A 21,816-nucleotide genomic window follows, 5' to 3' on the forward strand; every position below is an offset into this window, starting at 1 on the left:
GCATTAATGCTAATTTGAAAGTATGTTAGTGTTGTTTTTCAATGTACCTTTAATATACTCAAATAATAGAACAGTTAAGACACAGTTCATATTATACCAAGCATCTTTTCTTGCAGTAAGGATTTATTTTGATTATATGGACTTAAAAAAAAAAAAAAAACACCTGACCAATGTTATAGCTTTAACAAACTCTGAAAAAATATACCATATGTGATTTAGTCAGTTGATAAAAGCCCTACTTGCATAATTTTTGTGAGGAAAAAAATGAAAAAAGACTGTTTATGTTGGTCTACCTTCATTTGAAAAATAATAAAAATATTTATATTTTTAAGTAAAACATTTTGCAATGTTTTGATAGTAATATAAGCAGAATGTGAAAAATAAAAAGATTATATTAAAGTTTCTTCATTTTCCTAAACCTAGGATGGTAAGCGGATGTTTGGCACCTATTTTCGTGTTGGTTTTTATGGAACCAAGTTCGGGGATTTGGATGAACAGGAATTTGTTTACAAGGAGCCTGCAATAACCAAACTTGCAGAGATATCTCACAGATTGGAGGTGAATGCTATGGTGGTTATAAAATGTCATCTTTAGTTTGTATTCTTCTTAGTGAATCTATTTTCAGATCCAGGTTTAATCCCTAAAATAAGCTGGCTCCTGCCAAATAAACACTCTTACGGAGTATAAGGATTTTTAATATTTTCAAATTCTTCAGATATTTTATGGCAACAGTAAAACAGTATTATTAACTTTTTTTTTAAGCTCCATTTTCACACATACTTTAGAAACCCTATATCCTTTGGAATTGCTGTGCCCTATGGAGAAATGTATGCATTATCCACATTTTGTGGAAAAAGACAAGAAGTTAAGTAGCATCCGATAATGGAACTAAAAGCAGAACCCCAGGAAATTTCTGACCCAAGTGCATTATCTCTGGCTTAACCTGTTTTCAGTGGCACATCTTGAGAATTTAAATGCCTGAAATCACACCTTGAAAACACTAAATAGAATCTCTTCATCTTTATAACTTTTTTTCTCACCACAAATGATTGATTTTCATATTTGTTCAGCTAATCAATCTTTTTTGTTAAAATTATTCTTTCCCACCTTTCTCTAGTCTTATTACTCAAAATGTGGCCCATAGATAAGAAGCTTAGTATCACCTGTGACATTATCTGAACTATAGAATCTCAGACCCCGACACAGGCTTTCTGAATCAGAATTGGCATTTTAACAGATCTCCAGGTGGTCTGTACTCACGGGCAGTTTGAGAAGAAGAACTTTGGTATTGATTTTATTCTCAGCTGATGATGCACCCCCTGCATCTTTCTCCCCAACCCCATTTCTGGCGATTGAACCTAGAGCCTAACTCATGATAGGCAAGCATTCTATTGATGCGCTACATCCCCAGCCCTGATATTAATTCTTGAATGTTAAGTTCTTACTAGTGATTTTTCTGGGCTCAACTTTCATAAAACTGGCTCAATCTGTGACATTTTATTTTTCAAGAGCTAGGTCAGTCTTGAAAAATATTGATTTCCAAGCTTAAACAAAAAATTGTCTTTGGGGGAAGGGGTGGGAGTGTCTTTGCCCACTCAGATTTAGTTTTCCCTTCTGAATAGCTCCATCCATTGCCCATGCTGCTTCCATCATGGGGAAAAAGTCACTTTTCTTGGCCCAGGATTGCTTTTTCAAAATCTAAATCTGTAAAAACTTCAACAGGTCAATATTTTTATTTGAAAATTATGGAATGCTACTTTAAATCATTCATAAAAGTAAATGCTTATTAATTAAACCATAGTATGTAAGAAATCATGCCACAACAAGCTCTCTAAAAGTAAAATCCTATACATCAAAGGTAATGAGTTTCTTTTGTCGTCCTTTCACTCCATTCCATTTTTGTTTCCACAAGAACCCCTTGTGGAATCCTGTATTTTTATTGGATAAAGTTGTTATTTTTCTCTTATTTTTGTTAAAGTGCATGGATGGGAATATTAAGTAAATATTCAAATAAGTAATTATTTGTAATAATTAACTTACTAAATCCCCTGATTTTGCTCAGGTTTCCCTTTTTTTATTTTAGGGATTTTATGGAGAAAGATTTGGAGAAGATGTGGTTGAAGTAATCAAGGACTCTAATCCTGTAGACAAGTGTAAATTAGATCCTAACAAGGTATGATTGATTAGACTACAATGACACATAGGCTTATCTTTGAAGCCTACATATGTACTTTTAGCTTTTGCAAAAAAACTATGAAATTTTGCTTGAGATTCTAAATGATTTAACAGTGAATGAAGGACTTTTTTCCTTTTCTAGGCATACATTCAAATTACCTACGTGGAGCCATACTTTGACACATATGAGATGAAGGACAGAATCACATATTTTGACAAAAATTATAATCTTCGCCGTTTTATGTACTGTACACCCTTCACTTTAGATGGTCGAGCCCATGGAGAACTTCACGAACAATTCAAACGAAAGACCATTTTAACTACTTCTCATGCCTTCCCTTATATTAAAACAAGAGTCAATGTTACTCACAAAGAAGAGGTAAGTCCGTAAATGGGGAAAATAATAAAATAATGAGTGAAATATTGTCTAGTCATGTCATATAACAATGTGGATGCAACAGAAGATATGTACCGTCCTTCACATAATAGTAACACACTAGAACTTCACCCGTTTTTCAGTCTTTCATTTTTGCCTTTTTAATTAATTAATTCATCCTCAGTTTATGCTTTAAAAGGTTTTTTTTTTTTTTTTAAGTTTGGAACTTCACTATTACATGAAAGTTTATAATTGGTCCACTTTTTTTCTAATTTTAATTGGTTATACGAAGCTCATTAAATAGTTTTTGATCAGTACAATGATCTAACAGTTGCTGTTTTACTCAGATCATCTTAACACCAATTGAAGTTGCTATAGAAGACATGCAGAAAAAGACACAGGAGTTGGCATTTGCAACACATCAGGATCCAGCAGACCCCAAGATGCTTCAGATGGTACTCCAGGGATCTGTTGGCACAACAGTGAATCAGGTTAGTGCTTTTGCTACTGCTATGTGATTTTAGTTATAAGACTTAGATTAATTTCATTATTTTACAAAATCATCAATATATACTAAATCAACTGGAAAGAATGTGTTGAAAATGATTACAAAAGACATTGAAATATAAATGAAGACAAAATGAAGCACAAGTTGTAATCTCAGTTGTTGTTTTCACACCTGCCTTTTCTACCTTATTATTTTTCCATTCTTACAAACTCTTTTAAGAAAGAACTGAGTCACTTAAAATACCTTTCTTCAAAAAGCTTGTACTAAAAGAATGTTATCTAAAAAGGAGGACTCATTTTCAGAGTCGTATACACATGTACATGATACATTTAGCATCTTAGATTCTTGCTGATATCATCTTCTCCAGGTCTCCTTGATAGTGGGTTCTGGGCATTAAATAAATGATATGGAATCACTTTGTATAATTTTATTTAAAAATAATATATAATTTTAATAATACATGAATACAAGATATGATGGTTATTTTGTCATATGCCTTTTAGAAGCCATCCCCATCTTCCTTGTAGTTGGTTTTCTCAGATTCTCTTACTAGTAATGATTTTAATCATTGCCCAGTCTTAAGGAATAGAAAAATCCAGAAAAGCTTATATCTTAACTACTTTTTGTATTAAAGGAATAAAGCCAAAAATACTGTTCTGAAATGGAAATAAACACTGTAAGGCTTATATCCCCCCAAAATATTCATGATTTTGAGGCTTTACCACCAAGTTATCTAACTTATTCACAAAGGATCATCTTATTTAACTTATAGTGTCGGGAATACCTTTGGAATGCTGGGGGAAGCTGTCTTGGCAAAATTATGTCTAATAATCAGTGGATTGGGAGATAGTAGTTTGAGAACTTGTATATGCAGGATAAATTAAAGAAAGAAAACCCAGGGCTGACTGCCTCAATCAACACAATAGTCCTTGAGCTCCTACTCAGTTTCTTTGAATAATGAACTAAAAAGTTAGTAGGCAAGAATGTAGATATGAAACTAGGAAAATCTGAAAGTCTGTCTTTGAAGAGTTTTAATAAAGGCATAAACATACATGCATTAAGCTTAAGTGAAACCATTCTCAGTGCTAAAATAATTTGGATAAATTCTGTCTCTGTGATTTTTATTTCTTATTTAGAATTTAAATGCCTGAAATCACACCTTGAAAACACTAAATAGAATCTCTTCATCTTTATAACTTTTTTCTTACCACAAATGATTGATTTTCATATTTGTTCAGCTAATTAATCTTTTTTGTTAAAATTATTCTGTTTTATTTCTTGCTGTTTTATTTCTTATTTTGCAGGGCCCTCTGGAAGTTGCTCAGGTTTTCCTGTCTGAAATACCCAGCGACCCAAAGCTGTTCAGACATCATAATAAACTGCGACTCTGCTTTAAAGATTTTACTAAAAGGTATTCAAGGCTGCTTCTATAAAGATCTTCAAATTGGGAATGTCTAATACCACATTTTGATATAAGGGTCTTAACTATTAAAAAGAGAAAACATATAGGGTAGTGGTTCACAATGAGAAATAATCTGTGTAAAGTTTATTGTTCTTTAATAGTGTATATTCCCTGTACATACACCCATACTCTGTAATGCCATAGTTTTTTATTTTACAGATTGGAGAAGCCAAGGCTCAGGAAATTTTTTAACTTGAAACTATTATTAGACTAACTTGAAAGCTGCTATTCATTATGAATCTTCAATATGTGAGTTTTTGTTCCCCTTCCCTTATGGAAGTTAAAACAAGAAACTTGGATGCCAAAAATTAATACTCACATCCTGACTTTATCAGTGTATGTCTGGGTCACTTAACTTACCTCTACGATACTCAGTTTTTCAAGAAGTCTACAAAGTAAGAACAAAGATACCTACCTTTCATAGGGAGGTTGTACAAGTTTGATGAAACAATACATAGTAGTAGAAGTCCCCAAGCTCACTCCCCAGTTTCAGTGATTTGCCAGGTGAACTCTGAGGACTTGGCACAGTTGTACTGGTTGCTGTGATTTATTGCACTGAAAAGATACAAAGTTATGTCCACTAAGTATGTAGTGAAGTCTGCAGGAAACCAGGTACAGACTTCAAAGGGTCTTCTGTCAGTGGAGTAGCATAAGGTATGCCTAATTCCTCTGCAATAAGTTGTGACAACATGCATGAAATATTGTCTACCAAGGAACCCCATTAGAGACATGGTGCCAGACGTTTTTATTGAGAACTTCACTTTCCAATATCCAATTCCCTGATTGTGTACCAAAATTCCAGACCCCCAGAAGAAAAACAGATTTTCAACATAATCCATACTATTTATATGAGCAGTTTTGGGACATTGAGCCATTTTTATCTTCTGAGAATAATGAGAATCCTGAAATCCAAATTCTCAAAGGCTAATGGAGGACCAATTTTGTAATCAGGCCTTCCTAAGGACAGCAGGCTCAGCCATGCAATCCTAACTCTCTGCACAAATAAAATCTTTATAGTCTGATACTTGGCACATAATAAATAGACATTTGTAAATATTAAATTTTGAAATAATAGGGGAAAATAGTCATTTATCAACTGATAATTCTTGCTTTATTAACACTGTGATCACAGAAAAGGGAACAATTAAATGAGATTTTACAGTATGATTTTTTAACTTAAATTTATTTTTAACTGATACATAAAAAAATAAAATTATATCTATCTATGGGTACCCAGTGATGTTTTGGTACATGTATACATTGTGCAATGTTAGGATAAACTTTCTCAGGACATCACTTTCCTCAAGTGTTCATCATTCTTTCTGGTGAAAACAATCAAAATCCTCTCTTCTGGCTTTTTGATGTACACAGCACATTAACATTATCTTTAGTCACTCTACTATGCAGTAACACACCAGAGTTTCTTACTCCTATCTAACTACAACTTAGAACCCTTTGATCAATCTCTCCCTGTTCATCCCTCCCCAGTCTTCTCCCCAGCCTCTGGTAGCTGTCATTCTTACTCTCAACTTCTGTGAGATCAACATTTTTAGATCGCACATAAATGAGATCATGTGGTACTTGTCCTTCAGTGCCTAACTTATTTTACTTAACATAATGATTTCCACTTTGTTTCATCTTAACACAATAACAGGACTTCATTTTTTTTTATGGCTAAATAGCATTCTATCGTGTATATATGTACCACATTTTCTTTCTATGTCAGTTGATGGACCAACTTACATTGTTTCTGTTTCTTGGCCATTGTGAATAGTGCTGCAGTGAACATGGGAGTGCAGATGTCTCTTTAACAAACTTATTTCATTTCCTTTGGATATATATCCAGTAGCAAGATTTCTGAATCACAATTCTATTTTTAAATTTTGAATAACATTCATACAGTTTTCTATAAAGGCTTTACTAATTTCCATTCCTACCAGCAGTACAGGGTTCCCTTTTCTCCACATTCTTGCCAGCACTTATTATCTTTTGTTTTTGTGATAATAGCCATTGTTACTGGGATAAGATAATATCTCATTTTGGTCTTGATTTGCATTTCCTTGTGCTTAATGACATTAATCATTAATGTAGTTTTTGAGACAAGTATTTAGGTCTGTTTCCCATTTTAAAATCAGGTTTATTTGTTTGCTACTGAATTTTTTAAATTCCTTACAAATTCCAGATATTAACTCCATGTCAGATGTATAGTTTGCAAATATATCGTTTCATTCTGTAGGTTGTCTCTTTACTCTGTTGATTATTTCTTTTACTGTGCAGAAGCTTTTGAGTTTGATGTTAATTCTTTAACATGACAATTAGTATAGATGTCCATATAGAATTGATTAACAGAACAGATGACCTGTGATGATAAACTTCTTTCCCACTTATAGAATTTATTATTTGGGGCTTTAAAACAATATCAAAATAAATTCCGCTGTCTTTGTGAGCAAGGAACAATACATACTTCATTAAGTGGTAGACATTTAGTAAGAGATACCTTTTGTCTTTGCTATTGGTTTGGAAAATTTTAACACAACTACAGTTTTAAACAAATGTCTTTTTGTATATATTTATTTTACAGTAATGAATTCTTGTAGTCGACAGGTCTCCTTAAGTGTTATTTTACCTGTTGAGAAAATGTTTTCTTGTAAACTAAAAAAAAAAAAAAAACTAGAAAAAAAACTACAAATAGACTTTACAAAGAAGTTATGACCCAAATCACATTTTTCCATTTTACCACTGATTTTTATACCAATATGCATATATGTTTTAACATAATTAAATCATAGTATACATATAATCTTAAATACTTAGTTAATATTATTATCCTAATGGTTATATTATTTTCTCAATTTGTATGTTTCTATTTTTTAAGTTGAATTTGCTGAATGTGAAATAGTACTATCAAGGATCTTTTTTTGTTAAAACTGTTGAATTTTTTTAATTTTCTTTTTTTTTTCCAAATAAATTTATTTATTTTTATGTGGCACTGAGGATTGAACCCATTGCCTCACAAGTGCCAGGCAAGTACTCTACCACTGACCACAATCCCAGCCGCTTAAATTTTTCTTTTTTGAATCCAGGGGCACTTGACCCTTGAGCCACATTCCCAGCCCTTTTATTTTTCATTTTGTTGCACTTTTTTTTTTTTTTTTTAAATGGGGCTGGGGATTGAACCCATGACCTTGTGATGTGAGGCAAGCACTCTACCAGCTGAGCTATTTTCCTAGCCGCTTGTTTTTTATTTTGAGACAGGTTCTCACTAAGTTGCTTACGGTCACTAAGTTGCTGAGCCTGGGTTTGACCTTGGGATCCTTCTGCCTCAGCTTCCTGAGACACTGGGATTGCAGACATGCACCACCGCACTGAACTGAATTAAAATTTCTATCATGGTTTTTCAGTTTTTCCACCTTCCTCCCATGTAAGCTCAGACAAGTTAGTAAATCCCTTTATCTTAATTTCCTTTTTTGTAAAATGGGAGTAAAGAACCTACCTCAGAGAGTTAAGAGAATTAAAGTGTACGAGTAAAAACAAACCCTTTAAAATTTTTCTGTTGTGAAATTACTAAGCCAAAGTACATGAACATTTTTATTGACACTTAATATATAGTATATTTCAAAAAGTTTCTCAATATTAACAGTGCCAAGAAAGCAGCTGTATGCATACCTTGCTTTTAAGTCATGCTACATAAATAAATTGTCTTTTGTTAATCAGTTTTAAGTGGTACTTTAGTTTGCTTTATTACTAAAAACAATAAACATTTTTCCATGTGTTTAACTTTTTATGTTTTGGGGTTTTGTCTTTTAAAACTTTTTTTCATTTAATATTGAATAGATTGAAAATAATATTTGTAACAATTTGCTGTTAAAGAATAGTAATCCCAGTGGCCCCGTAGGCTGAGGCAGAAAAATCTTGAGTTCAAAGCCAGCCTCAGCAACTTAGCAAGGCCCTAAGCAACTCAGTGAGACCCTGTCTCAAAATAAAACACAAATAAGGGTCTGGGAATAATGAGAATCCTGTGGTTCAGTGGTTAAGCACCCCTGGGTTCAATTCCCAGTATCACACATACCAAAAAAAAAAAAAAAAAGTAAGAAAAAAGTCATGTACAGACTTAAGATATTGAGTATTATTATTACTTTGAGATCCCTTCCTCATGTAGCCTTCTCTGACTTATCTCCCTGTCTGCCTTTGAAGATGACCAGTATCCTGAATTTTCTCATTTATCATTTGTTTTCTTGTCTCTGTAGTTTTATCAGAAATGAATATGTCCCTAAGTAATATATTATTTTGTTTTACATCTTTTTAACTATTTTTTTTCATTTTTTAGCATCCTTTTAACTTTATGTAAATGTTCATTATGTATAGTCTTAATAACTTGTTGTTTTTAGTTTTTGTGAGCTATTTATAAGTGTTACTTTAATTTTTATATACTTCATTGGATGAATATACCACAATTTATTCTTTTTTTTTTTTAAGTGAGTACAATACCTTTATTTTTGTTTATTTTTTTGTGGTGCTGAGGATTGAACCCAGTGTCTCACACATGTGGGCAAGCGCTTTGCCACTGAGCTCCAGTCCCAGCCCCACAATTTATTCTTTTAATGAATATTTTGGTCATTGAGCCAGACCCTCAGGCTTGTTTGTTTTGTTGTTGTTGTTGTTTTAATTTTTATTTTTAGTTGTAGATGGACACAATACCTTCATTTTATTTATTTAATGTGGTGCTGAGGATCAAAACCAGTGCCTCACACGTGTTAGGCAAGTGCTCTACCACTGAGCTACAACCAAAGCCCTGGTTGGTTTGTTTTTGTTCTTTTGTTTTTGTTTCTAGTTAAAAAAAAAAAAATTACTCAAATATTCCCATAGCTATTTATTCCCATACATAATGGCCCTTATGTGAGTCTGGTATATTTTGGCCTCCTGAGATTCTGCCATTCTGCCTTAGCAAGAAATAAATGGGAAATACTCCTAGGGGGAAAAAAAAACAACATAAAACAATAAGAAAGACACAACTTATTTTTACATGATTGTAAGCTTACTTACCAAGGTAGACACTATTTCCAACACTTTTTCCACCTGGTGGAGTTCTGTATCTGAGTTTCAAAAAATGTTAATCAATGAAAAGTTACAATGTAAACATCATAAAATTACTTATCAGACTCTGAGAGTTGGACACACCCGCATTAACTCCCCCCAAATTGTTATTGTTAAGAGCCCAAAGACAACAAGAACTAAAAACTCCAACATTGAGAATATTCGGGGAATCTGGATGAAGGAGTGGAAGAGTGTAGAGCTGAATGTAAGAAGCTTTGCTGTGAACACACGTTTTCAAGTCAGAATTTGAACACAAGAAGGAAGAATTTGTCTATATTTCAGAAGAAGAAAAAATATGAATCAGAGATTGCAAGACTAGGGAAAGATAAAGAACAGTCTAACCAGCTGTTTAGTATTGATCTCACAAGTGAAAGCAAATGAATGGAGCAACTTGAACTAGAAAAAGTCCATTTGACACAGAAATTAAGTTTTAGAGGCAGAAATATTAGAATTAAGGACTTTTCTGCAAAAGAGAATTCTGGTGCTCACGTGAATACAAGTGCAACAGTTGGAGGAGCTGCACACTATAGTAGGACCCCTGGAAGCTGAAAAACAGTTAAGCTATAAGCTAAACATTGGGAAAAAGAGCTATAATTGAGCAATGAACAAAATACTTTTTTAAATCAGTAAATTGCCTAAAGTTGACAGAGAAATAAATACATTAACTAGTAAGGTAAAGCAGCTTAAACATTCAAACAAACTAGAATTAACAGAATCAAACTGGAGTTAGAAGAGTTAAGAGTGAGCTAGAAAGAGAAAGGGATAAGATCAAAGTGCACTGGATGCATTACAGTGAAATTCTCAAATCAGCCTTTGAACACCAGGAAGTGCTTTGGTAGAGAAGGATCATGAATTAATATGTAAAGTACTAGCTGCCAAGGAAGAATATTGGAAATGCAGAGGAAGAAAAAAGATGAAAATTCTCAGAAATAGCAAATCAGTAGTTTGCACATCCAGGTGACTCACTGGCACAGTCAGAATGACTTGCTGAATTTAAACCAAATGCTGAAGAAAATGATGGGGAGATTAAAACACAAATGCCAACATTTAAGAAACCAAATTGAAAAAGTACAACTAGATGTTGAAAAGACATTGGAAGAAGAACAACTGACATATTGTACGTACATAGAATAAGTATAACTTGTTCCAATTAGGATTCCATTATTGTGGTTGTATATGAGGTGGAGTTACATTAGTTGTGTATTTATATGTAAAAAAGAAAAGTGTGAGCTTCATGAGAGAAGAAAAGTATAATCAAGCTAAAGTGAAACTACAGTGAGCTGCAGTTGCTCAGAAAAAGAGAAAATCTCTTTATCAAAACAAATTGAAGGGGCTGGGGTATGGCTCAGTGGAAGAGTGCTTGCCTAGCATGCATGAGGCACTGGGTTCGATCCCAGCACCACATAAATATAAAATTAAAATATTGTACCCATCTATAACTAAAAAGTAAATATTTTTTGAAAAAATTAAAGAGACTACAGGAGAAAGTGGAAGTCTTGAAGGCAAAGAAAGAAGAATTAGAATAAGAAAATCAGATGTTAAGTAGACAAGATGTTTCACTTGAAGAATACACAAGGCTCCAACAGACTAATGGACATACAGAAAAGACAATGAATTTTGCAGTCTGTTCTGGGTTCCTAACATGCCTCCTACAGAATCTGTCAATCCTGTTAGTGTTCAGTCATCAGCCATGGTTCCAGGCATGGCACTGTTCTTTCTTCCTCACAAGGAGGAACAGCATTAAAGGGAACTGTCTCTACTAGAAGAACTAGAAACAACACTAAGAAAACAACTAGAGGAACTTGGATCTCCTGGGGAATGATATTCTTGGATAAAATTCAGATAGATCAAAAGGGGTAAAATAAAGAGGCTAACTAAAGCATGAAGTTTTAACGCAGTGTCATTGATATTTTATTATTTTTGGCCAAAATATTTTTTTATTCTTTCTGGATAAATAATAGGAGGGTATATTTTGACATATTGTATGTACATAGAATAAGTATAACTTGTTCCAATTAGGATTCCATTATTGTGGTTGTATATGAGGTGGAGTTACATTAGTTGTATATTTATATGTAAAGATAGAAAAGATATGTCTGATTCATTCTACTGTCTTTTTTTCTATTCCAGTCCCCCCTCCCTTCCCTTCATTCTCCTTTGTCTCCAATGAACTAGCTTTCCCCTCATTGCAAATCAAGAGAGAATATTCTGCCTTTGAATTTTGGGGACTCACTTATTTCACTTAGCATGATATTCTCCACTTCCATTCATTTTCCAGCAAATGCCATAATTTCATTCTTCTTTAAGGCTGAGTAATATTCCATTGTGTATATATACTAGTTTCTTTATCCATTCATATGCTGAAGGGCACCTAGGCTGGTTCCTTAGTTTGGCTATTATAAATTGAGCTGCTATGAACATTGAAATGATTGCATCACTCTAATATGCTGATTTTAAATCTTTTGGGTATAAACCAAGGAGTGGGATAACTGGTTCAAATGGTGGTTCCAGTCCAAGTTTTCTGAGAACTCTCCTTGCTCCTTTCTATAATGGTTGTACCAGTTTGCAGCCGCACCAGCAAAGTGAACCTCTTTTCCCATATTCTCCCCAGCATTTATCATTACTTGTATTCTTGAAAATTGCCATTCTGACTTGAGATGGAATCTCAGTGTAGTTTTAATATGCATTTCTCTTAATTATTAGAGATATTGAACATTTTTTCATGTATTTGTTGACCATTTGCATTTCTTCTTCTGTGAAGTGCCTTTCAGTTCCTTATCTCATTTATTGATTGAGTTATTTGGGGGTTTTTTTGTTTGTTTGTTTGTGCTGGTGTTAAGTTTTTTGAGTTATTATATATCCTAGAGTTTAATGCTCTGAGGTGCTGGTGGTATGATTGTCTCCCTTTCTGTAGGCTGTCTGTTGGCAAAAAATATTTTAATATGCTTCAAGAAAAGATACTACTGGGCTGGGTCTGTGGCTCAGTGGTAGAGTGCTTGCTTCACATGTATGAGGCACTGAATTCAATTCTCAGCACCACATATAAATAAATGAATACAATAAAGTCCATCAACAACTAAAAAAAAATTTAAAAGAAAAAGTACTAGCTATGTGCTGCATTGCACAAGTATCAAAGTTTTTAGGATCATCCTAAATGATGAAGCATTAAAAGAAAGTTTCAGAGATATTTATAATATATTGTGACAACCCTTTAAGAACATGAAAATAAGAGGAACTAATTAGGAAATAAAGTTTTAAATTAGTTTTACTTTGTTGGATTTTTGTCATATTGCCTGAAATATGCCCTTCTTGAATTCTTTTTTTCTAAAAGCTATGTACACATAATTTTAAAATAAATATTTTTCTACTAAAATTTAAAAATTAATAAAAGCATGGTGGTATTTCTAAAATCAAAATATAGGTTAAACAAAGGGTGGGCAAAAAATAACCTTTTAATTTTTTGATACTAGCTGAGTGCTGCATTGCACAAGTATCAAAATTTTTAGGATCATCCTAACGACAAAGCATTAAAAGAAAGTTTCAATATCTACAATATATTGTGACAACCCTTTGAGAACATAAAAATAAGATGAACTAATTAGGTAAAAAAAAGTTTTAAAATTAGTTTTCTAAAGAATCCATTTCTGATTGATTTTTTTTTTTTTTTTTTTTTTTTTTGGTATGGTTCAAGGTGGGGATCAGTTTGATTTTTCTCCATACTGTTAACAGTTAGTGATCTCAGTACTGTTTCTTTAATATGCTGTCAGGTTTCTTTTCCTTAGTGAATTTCAGTTGCCCAGCATTACTATTTGAAAGATTGCCTTTTCTCCATTGCTCTCAGTAGCATCTCAATTAAAAATTAACTGCCCGTTTGTATGCATCATTTTCTTGGATCTTTATTCTCTTACATTTCTTAACCAATGCTATGCTAATGATATCAGCTCTATAGTAAGTTTTGGTATCTGGTACAACAGTTCCTCTCACCTTGTTTTGTTCAAGGACTATTTGAGGGCTTTTAAAAAAATGTTTTTAGTTGTAAATGGATCTTTTATTTTATTTATTTATATGCGATGCTGAGGATTGAACCCAGAGCTTCACCTGTGCCAAGCAAATGCTCTACCACTGAGCCACAACTCCAGTCCTGGGGGTTTTTTAATATAAATTTTAAATTTTAGAATCAGTTTGTTCCCCCCGCATCCAAAAACCAAAATAGCCTGAATGTATACATCAATTGGAAGAGAATTAACATCTTTATTGACGTGAATCCATGAATATCACGTATTTCTCCATTTTCTTTATTTTGAATAATTTGAATGTTTTCTTAATATTATTTAAAATTTCTGTTTAGAGGTGTTGTACATCTTTTGATTTATCCTTTAGTATTTAATACTTCTATGCTTTTGTTAATAACTTAAAATAATTTCATTTGCTGATATACAGAAATACAGTTGATTCATATATATTTTACTTGAGAACCTTATAAAACTCACTTGTTAATTTTAATAATTTATCTGTAGAATCTTTTTCTTATAGTAATAATTAGAGCCTCCAGTGCTATACTGTATAGGAATAGAAGACATCATTTCCTTACACCTGATCTAAAAAGAAATGTTTTCACCATTGAATATAGGGGGTTTTTTTGTAGATATTTTAATTAGGTGAAGGGCATTTATATATATATATTTAAGTTGTCAATGGACCTTTATTTGTTTAGCTGGTGATGAGAATCACACCCAGTGCCTCACATGCTAGGAAAGCACTCTACCACTGAGCTACAATGCCAGCACCTGGGTTAAGGTTTTAATTAGGTTTAGTATGACAAGTTTTAAATTTTTTTTCAAATACTTTTTCTGCATCTCCTTTGATCTTTTAGTGGTGTGATTTACATATATTGATTTCTTATTGTTAATCTTCCATTTATTACAGATAAACAACTTGGTCATGGTATATGTGCATGTGTGTTTTTAATACATAGGTAGAACAGTTTCCTGTTACTATCTTTGCAGGTTTTATAATCATACTTATGGGTAATATTGAATAAGAATTTTTTTCCTTAGTCTTCATTAGGTTTTGGTATCCTAGCTTTGAAAAAATTAGTTGAGAACCCTCTCAGGAATAGTTCTTTTTTCCCCTTTGAAAGTTTATTTTACTCTGGAATAATTACATTACTTGTCTCTAGAGTGCTTAGTAAAATTTTCATTTTAGTGTTTTTGTGTATAGATTTGTGACTTAACTGATTTAGTTTGATGGATTTAGGGTTTTTTACATTTTAAAAAAATAATTGTTATATTTATCTAGAAAAATCTTTTGCATTAAATTGTACATTGTATCCTTCAAGGTTGTTTAGATATTTGCTATATTTGATTTTTTTATATTCCATTTTAAATTTCTAGTAGGGAATATTTGATCTTCCCTCATTTAATCTTGATAAAGTTTAGTCTGTTGTTTGGGTTTTTCCAAATAACTAATTTTTCCCTTTTTTATTGCTGAGTTTTTTTTGTTTTTTTTTGTTTTTTTTTTTTTTGAGATGAGGTTCTTGGCTGGCTCTAAATCCTTGGGCTCAATTAATCCTGCCCAGCCTCCCAAGTAACTGGGACTACTATAATGCACTTGGCTTCTAACTTCTCCTATTTTTGATACTCTGTCATGCTTTCAAATTTTATTATTTCCCCCCTTATAGTCTGTTCTTTGTAAGTTCTGACTTTTCAATTTTATTATTTTATTATTTAGAAAATAAAATTATTTTCTAATATACACGTTTAAGGCTATACATTTTCCTCTAAGCATTGCTTTAGCTGCATCCTACAAGTGTGGATATGTATATATTGTTTTTCAATCATAATTTATTTCTTTATCAGGATCCAGAGGTTTTTTTTAGGTGTATGAGTAAGTTAGATAAAGGATTGTCATCCAGATCTGTTCATTTTAGAAAACATTTATTTGAACACAGTTGACAAGTACTGTGTCAGATGCCATTGGTACCACATAATTTGATTACATTCCTTAAACAGTTTCTAGTCTATTAGTGATATGAAAAGGATGCCTTCAGATTTAACATTAAAAATATATAAATTTCAATTTAATGAAAACTGGAAGTGTTTGTTAGATTTAATGGAATTCACTTGATTATCTGTTTAAACCTAAAGCATAAAAAGATTATTAACATTCAGCTGAAAAGCTGAATATCCTTATCATAGTTAATATAGTTTTATAGATAGATAGATAGATAGATAGATATAGATATATGTGTGTCACCAAGTCTACAAACTGTACCAGAAGAAATCTTTTGATAACATGCCTTTTCTCTTAGGTGTGAGGATGCCTTAAGAAAAAATAAGAGCCTAATTGGACCAGATCAAAAAGAGTATCAAAGGGAACTGGAGAGAAACTATCATCGCCTTAAAGAGGCTCTACAGCCACTGATAAACAGAAAGATTCCTCAGTTGTACAAGGCAGTATTGCCTGTCACTTGCCACAGGTAAGCTTATTTTCTTGTTTTAAAGCTCTTCAGGAAAATACAATCTGAATTGTTTTAATAATGAATTAGTGTAAACTTTACTTACATGGTTTCAGATATTGTGCCCCCTGAAACCTAACTCATTCAAATAATATAAACCTTTTATCACCTATACCTTAATATGTCTGTAAGATAAAGTCACTTTCCTTCCTGTAATTCGTGCATTCATGCTAACTAGGACAGCATTCATTCATGTAGCCTCCTAAAACTGTTCCTTAAATGTAGAGTCACACTTTCTGGTACTTTTGTGAGAAATGTATCAAGAACAAGGCGTTCATTTTCCTTCATCTGTGACAGTAAATAGTACATAATATTCTAGAAATGTATTAAAACAAATAACCCCAATGAGTATCAAAAAGACTTCAGTATTTTTCTTCAAATTAGAAATGGAAATAACTTAGAACTTTCTACAATTGAATCCTAATTCTACTTGAACAGGTAATTTAGTCTGGTTTTTAGATTTCTCTTCTTATGTGATAAGATAGTATTTACTTTGAAAAGGTTGTGGTGGAGATTAAATGGCATTACAAAGTTCCTGGGACAGTGCGTGGCATTTTGCTTTTAGCCCCTGAATTCTGAAAAGGGCACAAAAACTGAGAAAAACAAACTGCAATTTTTACAGTTTGAACTCAAATTTACATGCAATTGTTGAATTATTGTGGCACTGATATTTTACCACCCTTTTCTTTGAGTAAAAGAGTATTACATTGTTGTTGTCCAATAAATTAACATTTAGAAGATTGTTCAAAGCTACTTGTATGAAAGCAGTTTAGATGCAGAGTATACTAAACTGCAATAAAAAAGTTAAACTGGCTAACACCTGCCTATAATCTCAGTGATCTCAACTTTGATAGCCTCAGGGTGCGTGTGCACACACACACACACACACACACACACACACACACGAGGGGCTGGGATTGTGGCTCAGTGGTAGAGAGCTTGCCTAGCATGTGTGAGGAACTGGGTTTGATTCTTAGCACCACATATTGGGAAAATTTAAAAAAAAAAAAAAGGAGCCAGGTGCAGTGGCCAGTGGCACACACCTGTAATCCCAGTGGCTCTAGAGACTGAGGCAGGAGGATCATAATTTCAAAGCCAGCCTCACCAATTTAGTGGGGCCCTAAGCACTCAGTAAGACCCTGTCTCTAAATAAAACAAACAAGGCTGGCTGGGTATGTGGATCCGTGTTTGAGAGCCCTGGCTTCAATCCCCAGTACCCACTCTTCCCACACACTCCCCCCAAAAAGGCTGGGGATGTAGCTCAATGGTAAAGTGCTCCTGTGTACCAAAAAAAAAGGTTCGTTAAATTAGCTGTTTTTTAGTGGTTTACTTTTCTACTTAAAGAGCAGTGGGGGAAAAAAAATCTACTCTCACATTAATTCAAAAGTCTACCAAGTGCCTGTTGTATATTATGTCCCCCAAGGGAGCAAGTACATCATCTCAAGTCTCTTCTACAAGCTACAGGAGCAGAGCCCAGAGAGCCCATTTTAGATCCTCTGACAAAACATGTTTTGCACCAGGCATGTTGGCACATGCCTATAATCCCAGCAGCTCTGGAGGCTAAGGCAGGAGGATCATGACTTCAAAGCCAGCCTCAGCAAAAGCAAGTCCCTAAGCAACTCAGACTGTCTCTAAATAAAATACAAAATAGGGCTTGGGCATGTGACTCAGTGGTTGAATGCCCTTGCGTTCAATCCCTGGTACCCCTACCACGCAGACAAAAAAGTCTTGCTTCCATTATCTATTCTGATGTGAGACATTCTAGGAGGTAGTTTCCTTTCAAAATTCCCAATGGTTTTACCTTTAGTTTGGAACTTCTTCCTTCTTGCTGCCTCCACTTCCCTACACCAGTCCTACCCACCAAGTCAAAGGTCCCAGAGGTTGAGAGTGCTGTGTCCCCAAGATAGTCAAGCAGTTGCCTAATCCTAGTGTCAGTTCCTTCCGCTCTCTATAGCTCCTTTCCTTGGAAAGGCTGTGTTCTTCTTATCTGAAGGAAACTTTCCATTATACCATATCCTGAGTTTGCCCTTCTCTGTGATCTACTTTATGCCATCTTCTAAGCTTTAGTTCTTAATATTTACAGGCAACTTTTTGGCATTTAGAAAAAACCTTTTCTTGATGAACAGTAACCAGATTTCAATGTTTTCTCTGGAACTGAAAAAAAAAACAAGCTTTGAGATTCAGAGCTGAATGTGATCTCTTTATACCTGCCCTCTCCTTTCTTAAGAGAGATAAGGTTCCTCCTGCTTAACCTTAATAGCAAAAGAAACCAACTTAAGGGTAAAGAAAAATACACCAAGAGGTTATTTCAAGAATATCATCCATTTCTATCTCAACTTCAGAATTTTGGGGGAAAAAGTCAGAATTTTAATTTTTGTTGATTTATAAAATACGGAATGTTATTTTACAGTAAGGCTTATGGGGCCTAAGATTCCCAAAGGTGATCTAGGACCCATGGGGAGTCCCTAAGGCCCTTTTCAAGAGGTTTCTGAAATCAAAACTTGTTTCATCTTGATACCAAATATTGTTTGCCTTTTCACTCTCATTATCACAAGGGTAGAGTTTTCAGATATAACATGAGATGTGATATTTTAAGACTGAATACAGAAGCAGATATGAAAATCTAGACCTTCTATTAAGCCACACATGAAATATGTAAAAGTGCTATTCTTCTACAATCTCTTGCAAGTTATTTAATAAACAGTGCTATATTTATAGTAACATGTAATTGGTTGTTTTATAAAATAATAAAATTTTTCAATATATAAGCCACATAAAGATTCCTGGGGTCTTCAGTAATCTAAGAATATAAAATTATCTAAGACAAAATTCTTAAAATTTTTAATGAAAATTTTCAAGAAACACCTCCTTTTTTGCCATTTTCTAATCCCAGGTCTTTTCCTGAAATCTCCCATTGTCCCTAATTGTTCTTGTTTTATCACAATATCTGCAGCACCTACTAGACAAATAAATAAATGATCAATAGACCTGGCAAACTGGTTACTATAATTCACTTCTGGAGAAATTTGTTACCCAGAACATATAAGGCAGAGTATGTGAACAAAAGTCAGTATAACTGGTGACAAAAGTTTTGAGATTACTCTGGCGGTGGGGGGGAGGAGTATGTAAAACATCTTAAAAGGTATACACACACAAAAAATTTGTTTTTTGAGTATGGCACATTTATTTTGTTCTTTTATAACTGTCTTCTTATTTTTTCCCAGAGATTCCTTCAGTCGAATGAGCCTTCGCAAAATGGATCTCTAAAATAAACGCACTTGTTTTATTCATTTGAAAAGAGCCATGTATTCAACATTATGAAAAGAAGTTAAGATCTGTTGAAAACTAGGACTTGGGATGTAATTCTGGAAATTATTAATTTACTCATTGAAGAATGCCAAAATGGTACCAAGTGTAGATTGTAAAGTTTGAGAATCGTGGCTATGGTTTCTGACATTCTGGTAACATACTGTTATCTTTTTTTAAAGCTATTTTAATGACTCGAAAAGGTACACTATAGATTTACCATTATTTATACCATAGCTAATGTTAAATTTATTTACTTTAAGTTCGTATTTTTTAATTTATATTACCATTTATAGATTCATTTTGGAACCATTTTAAATGTAGTAATGCTTATTTTAAAGGTACTATTAAATATGTGAATGTTTACACTAATTTTTAATGAGTGGGACTTTGAAAATTTTTCTTTATTGAAAGAGGCAGAGAAAAGTTAACTGGCTCCAAAACTAGCAAAATTAAAATCAAAATTGGCAGTCACTTTATAGATAGGCCCAAAGAGGCATTAATTAAATGAGTTAATGGGTGAAGGTAGTAGTTACTGGTAACTGCTTTATATGAAGTTTTAAACTGGTTTCCAATTTAAGGTATCCATTTTAGATACCCTAAAAAAGAAATTTAGAATTCAAAAATGACTTCATCTGATAAAATTCTTGTCTATAAAGGATTAAATACTGAAACAGCTAGTACTGGTGACAACAGCTTGGTCTTTATGACAATTTTGTTAATCAGTATGAACTTCATGACTCTCCGCAATTAAAATGTATGATTTGTTTCAGATTAAACAGGCCAGTCATCAGTTTTTAATGATATAAGCCAATAAATTAGGAATCTGTTTTAAAGCTATGTCACCATGAAGGGTGACACAGAGCTGTTTATTCCTTTTAATCTACCAATTAAATGAGAAGTCATTTACTTTTTGACACTTGCAGATTTTACAAAGCATGTGTTAAAAAGTTAAAATTAGCTGCTTTAGTCAAAATTAAATCACTTAAAATCATAACTTCTTATGAAAAAATAATACAGAAAATATTATCATTTCAATTTCTTTCATTTTCTCAAAAACAGTATATAGTCATGATTTCTGGAGGGGGTTTTGTGTATTATTATTATAGAATGGACCCTTGAAATAATCCTTTTGATGTACTGATCAGTTACATGAATCACGTAAGAACTGATTAGAATTAATACCATGACTTCATTCTCTAGTTGATATTTATGTAGGTGATGGTTTATCTTCCCCCTCAAACTTAATTCAGTGGGCAATTATCCTTAATTCTTATCTGCATCAACTCAAAGACTGAATCAAAAAAATTTTTTCAGATAGTACATCTGAAGAGTCCGAAAGGCATAACTTCAAATATTTATTTGGGGTTGGGGGCTGAGTGGTACAGCACTTGCTTAGCATGGGCAAGGCCCTAGGTTCAATCCCCAGCACTGCAAATAAAAGAAATCTATTTGGGGAAAATGGAGCTAAATGAATAAGGAAAGGCAATAAGAACTGAAACTCACCCACAAAAATGACAGTCTTCCTGTTCTTTGGGGTGAAAGAGGGTAGATAAGGATATCACCTAAGCCATTTCTCATATTAATTAACTCCTAGGTCAATTCTTACATATGTTTGGACTGTTTCACACAAGTCTGAAATACTATATTGAAGACTTCAAGATTTCTATAATTATGGTTTTGTTGTCTTGCAATACCAACTACTCTGAGTCAATACAGAAGCTTCCTTTTACTCAAACTTTGGTACACACACAATACTTAATTTCTTACGTGTTTTCTTAAAATGCAGACTTTTTCACATCAGGAATCTGTACTAGTTCTCAACACTGGCTATCTTTTGAGTTATTCCAGGCCCAGTTGCTATCCTGATCTACTCCACCAGAATCTTACAGATAGTGCACAAAGCTGTTTATAAAGTTCCATCGGTGGTTCTGAATATAGAAAGCAGGAGAAGCACAACTTTATTTTTATCACATCACAGAATCTTGTAGGGAAATATAACTGTCTTTTTTTTTTGTTGACCAGGTATTCTTATTTGTTGAAATAGGATGTTATTCCAATAGCATTTATATATTCAAAATCAAAATCTTATTACCAAAAATGTCCTTTAACAAATCATATGATAATTAACCATTTATTGATTTAGTATACAGTATTTAAAATTGTAGTTTAACCTAGGTTTTTATGTGTGCCCAAAACATATAATTCTCATTTTGGATTCCATTAAATGTCTAGTTTAAAGGGCAACTAAGATGTGACAAATTTTTCTTGTAAACATCTTTTAAGTATGATAACCAGGCTGGACCAAGCAGTTTCTCAGATATTCTTCATGTCCACTGACAGAAAATACTGAATATTATTAAAGGTAACATGCATGT

At 33.1% G+C, this 21,816-nt stretch overlaps 1 protein-coding gene across 7 annotated transcripts in view; it reads left to right on the forward strand.

The window, feature by feature from the left end:
* The window catches only part of DOCK7 (dedicator of cytokinesis 7), a 200,145-nt gene extending 178,411 nt beyond the window's left edge, over window positions 1-21,734 (forward strand). For 3 of the 7 annotated variants that reach the window (XM_081308899.1, XM_081308901.1, XM_081308902.1), the window contains 7 exons: window positions 433-558; window positions 2,084-2,173; window positions 2,318-2,554; window positions 2,899-3,042; window positions 4,364-4,470; window positions 15,926-16,093; window positions 19,359-21,734. In XM_081308899.1, the coding sequence (XP_081165025.1) occupies window positions 433-558; window positions 2,084-2,173; window positions 2,318-2,554; window positions 2,899-3,042; window positions 4,364-4,470; window positions 15,926-16,093; window positions 19,359-19,404 (918 nt within the window). In that variant the 3' untranslated portion in view covers window positions 19,405-21,734. Of the gene's footprint in view, window positions 1-423; window positions 559-2,083; window positions 2,174-2,317; window positions 2,555-2,898; window positions 3,043-4,363; window positions 4,471-15,925; window positions 16,094-19,356 lie in introns of all 7 variants that reach the window. The other 4 variants (XM_081308896.1, XM_081308898.1, XM_081308897.1 and 1 more) reach the window with 2 other exon arrangements.
* The last annotated feature ends 82 nt before the right edge of the window (window positions 21,735-21,816 follow it).

The sequence above is a fragment of the Spermophilus citellus genome (assembly GCF_964194105.1).
Source record: "Spermophilus citellus genome assembly, chromosome: 9".
NCBI classification, from domain to species: domain Eukaryota; kingdom Metazoa; phylum Chordata; class Mammalia; order Rodentia; family Sciuridae; genus Spermophilus; species Spermophilus citellus.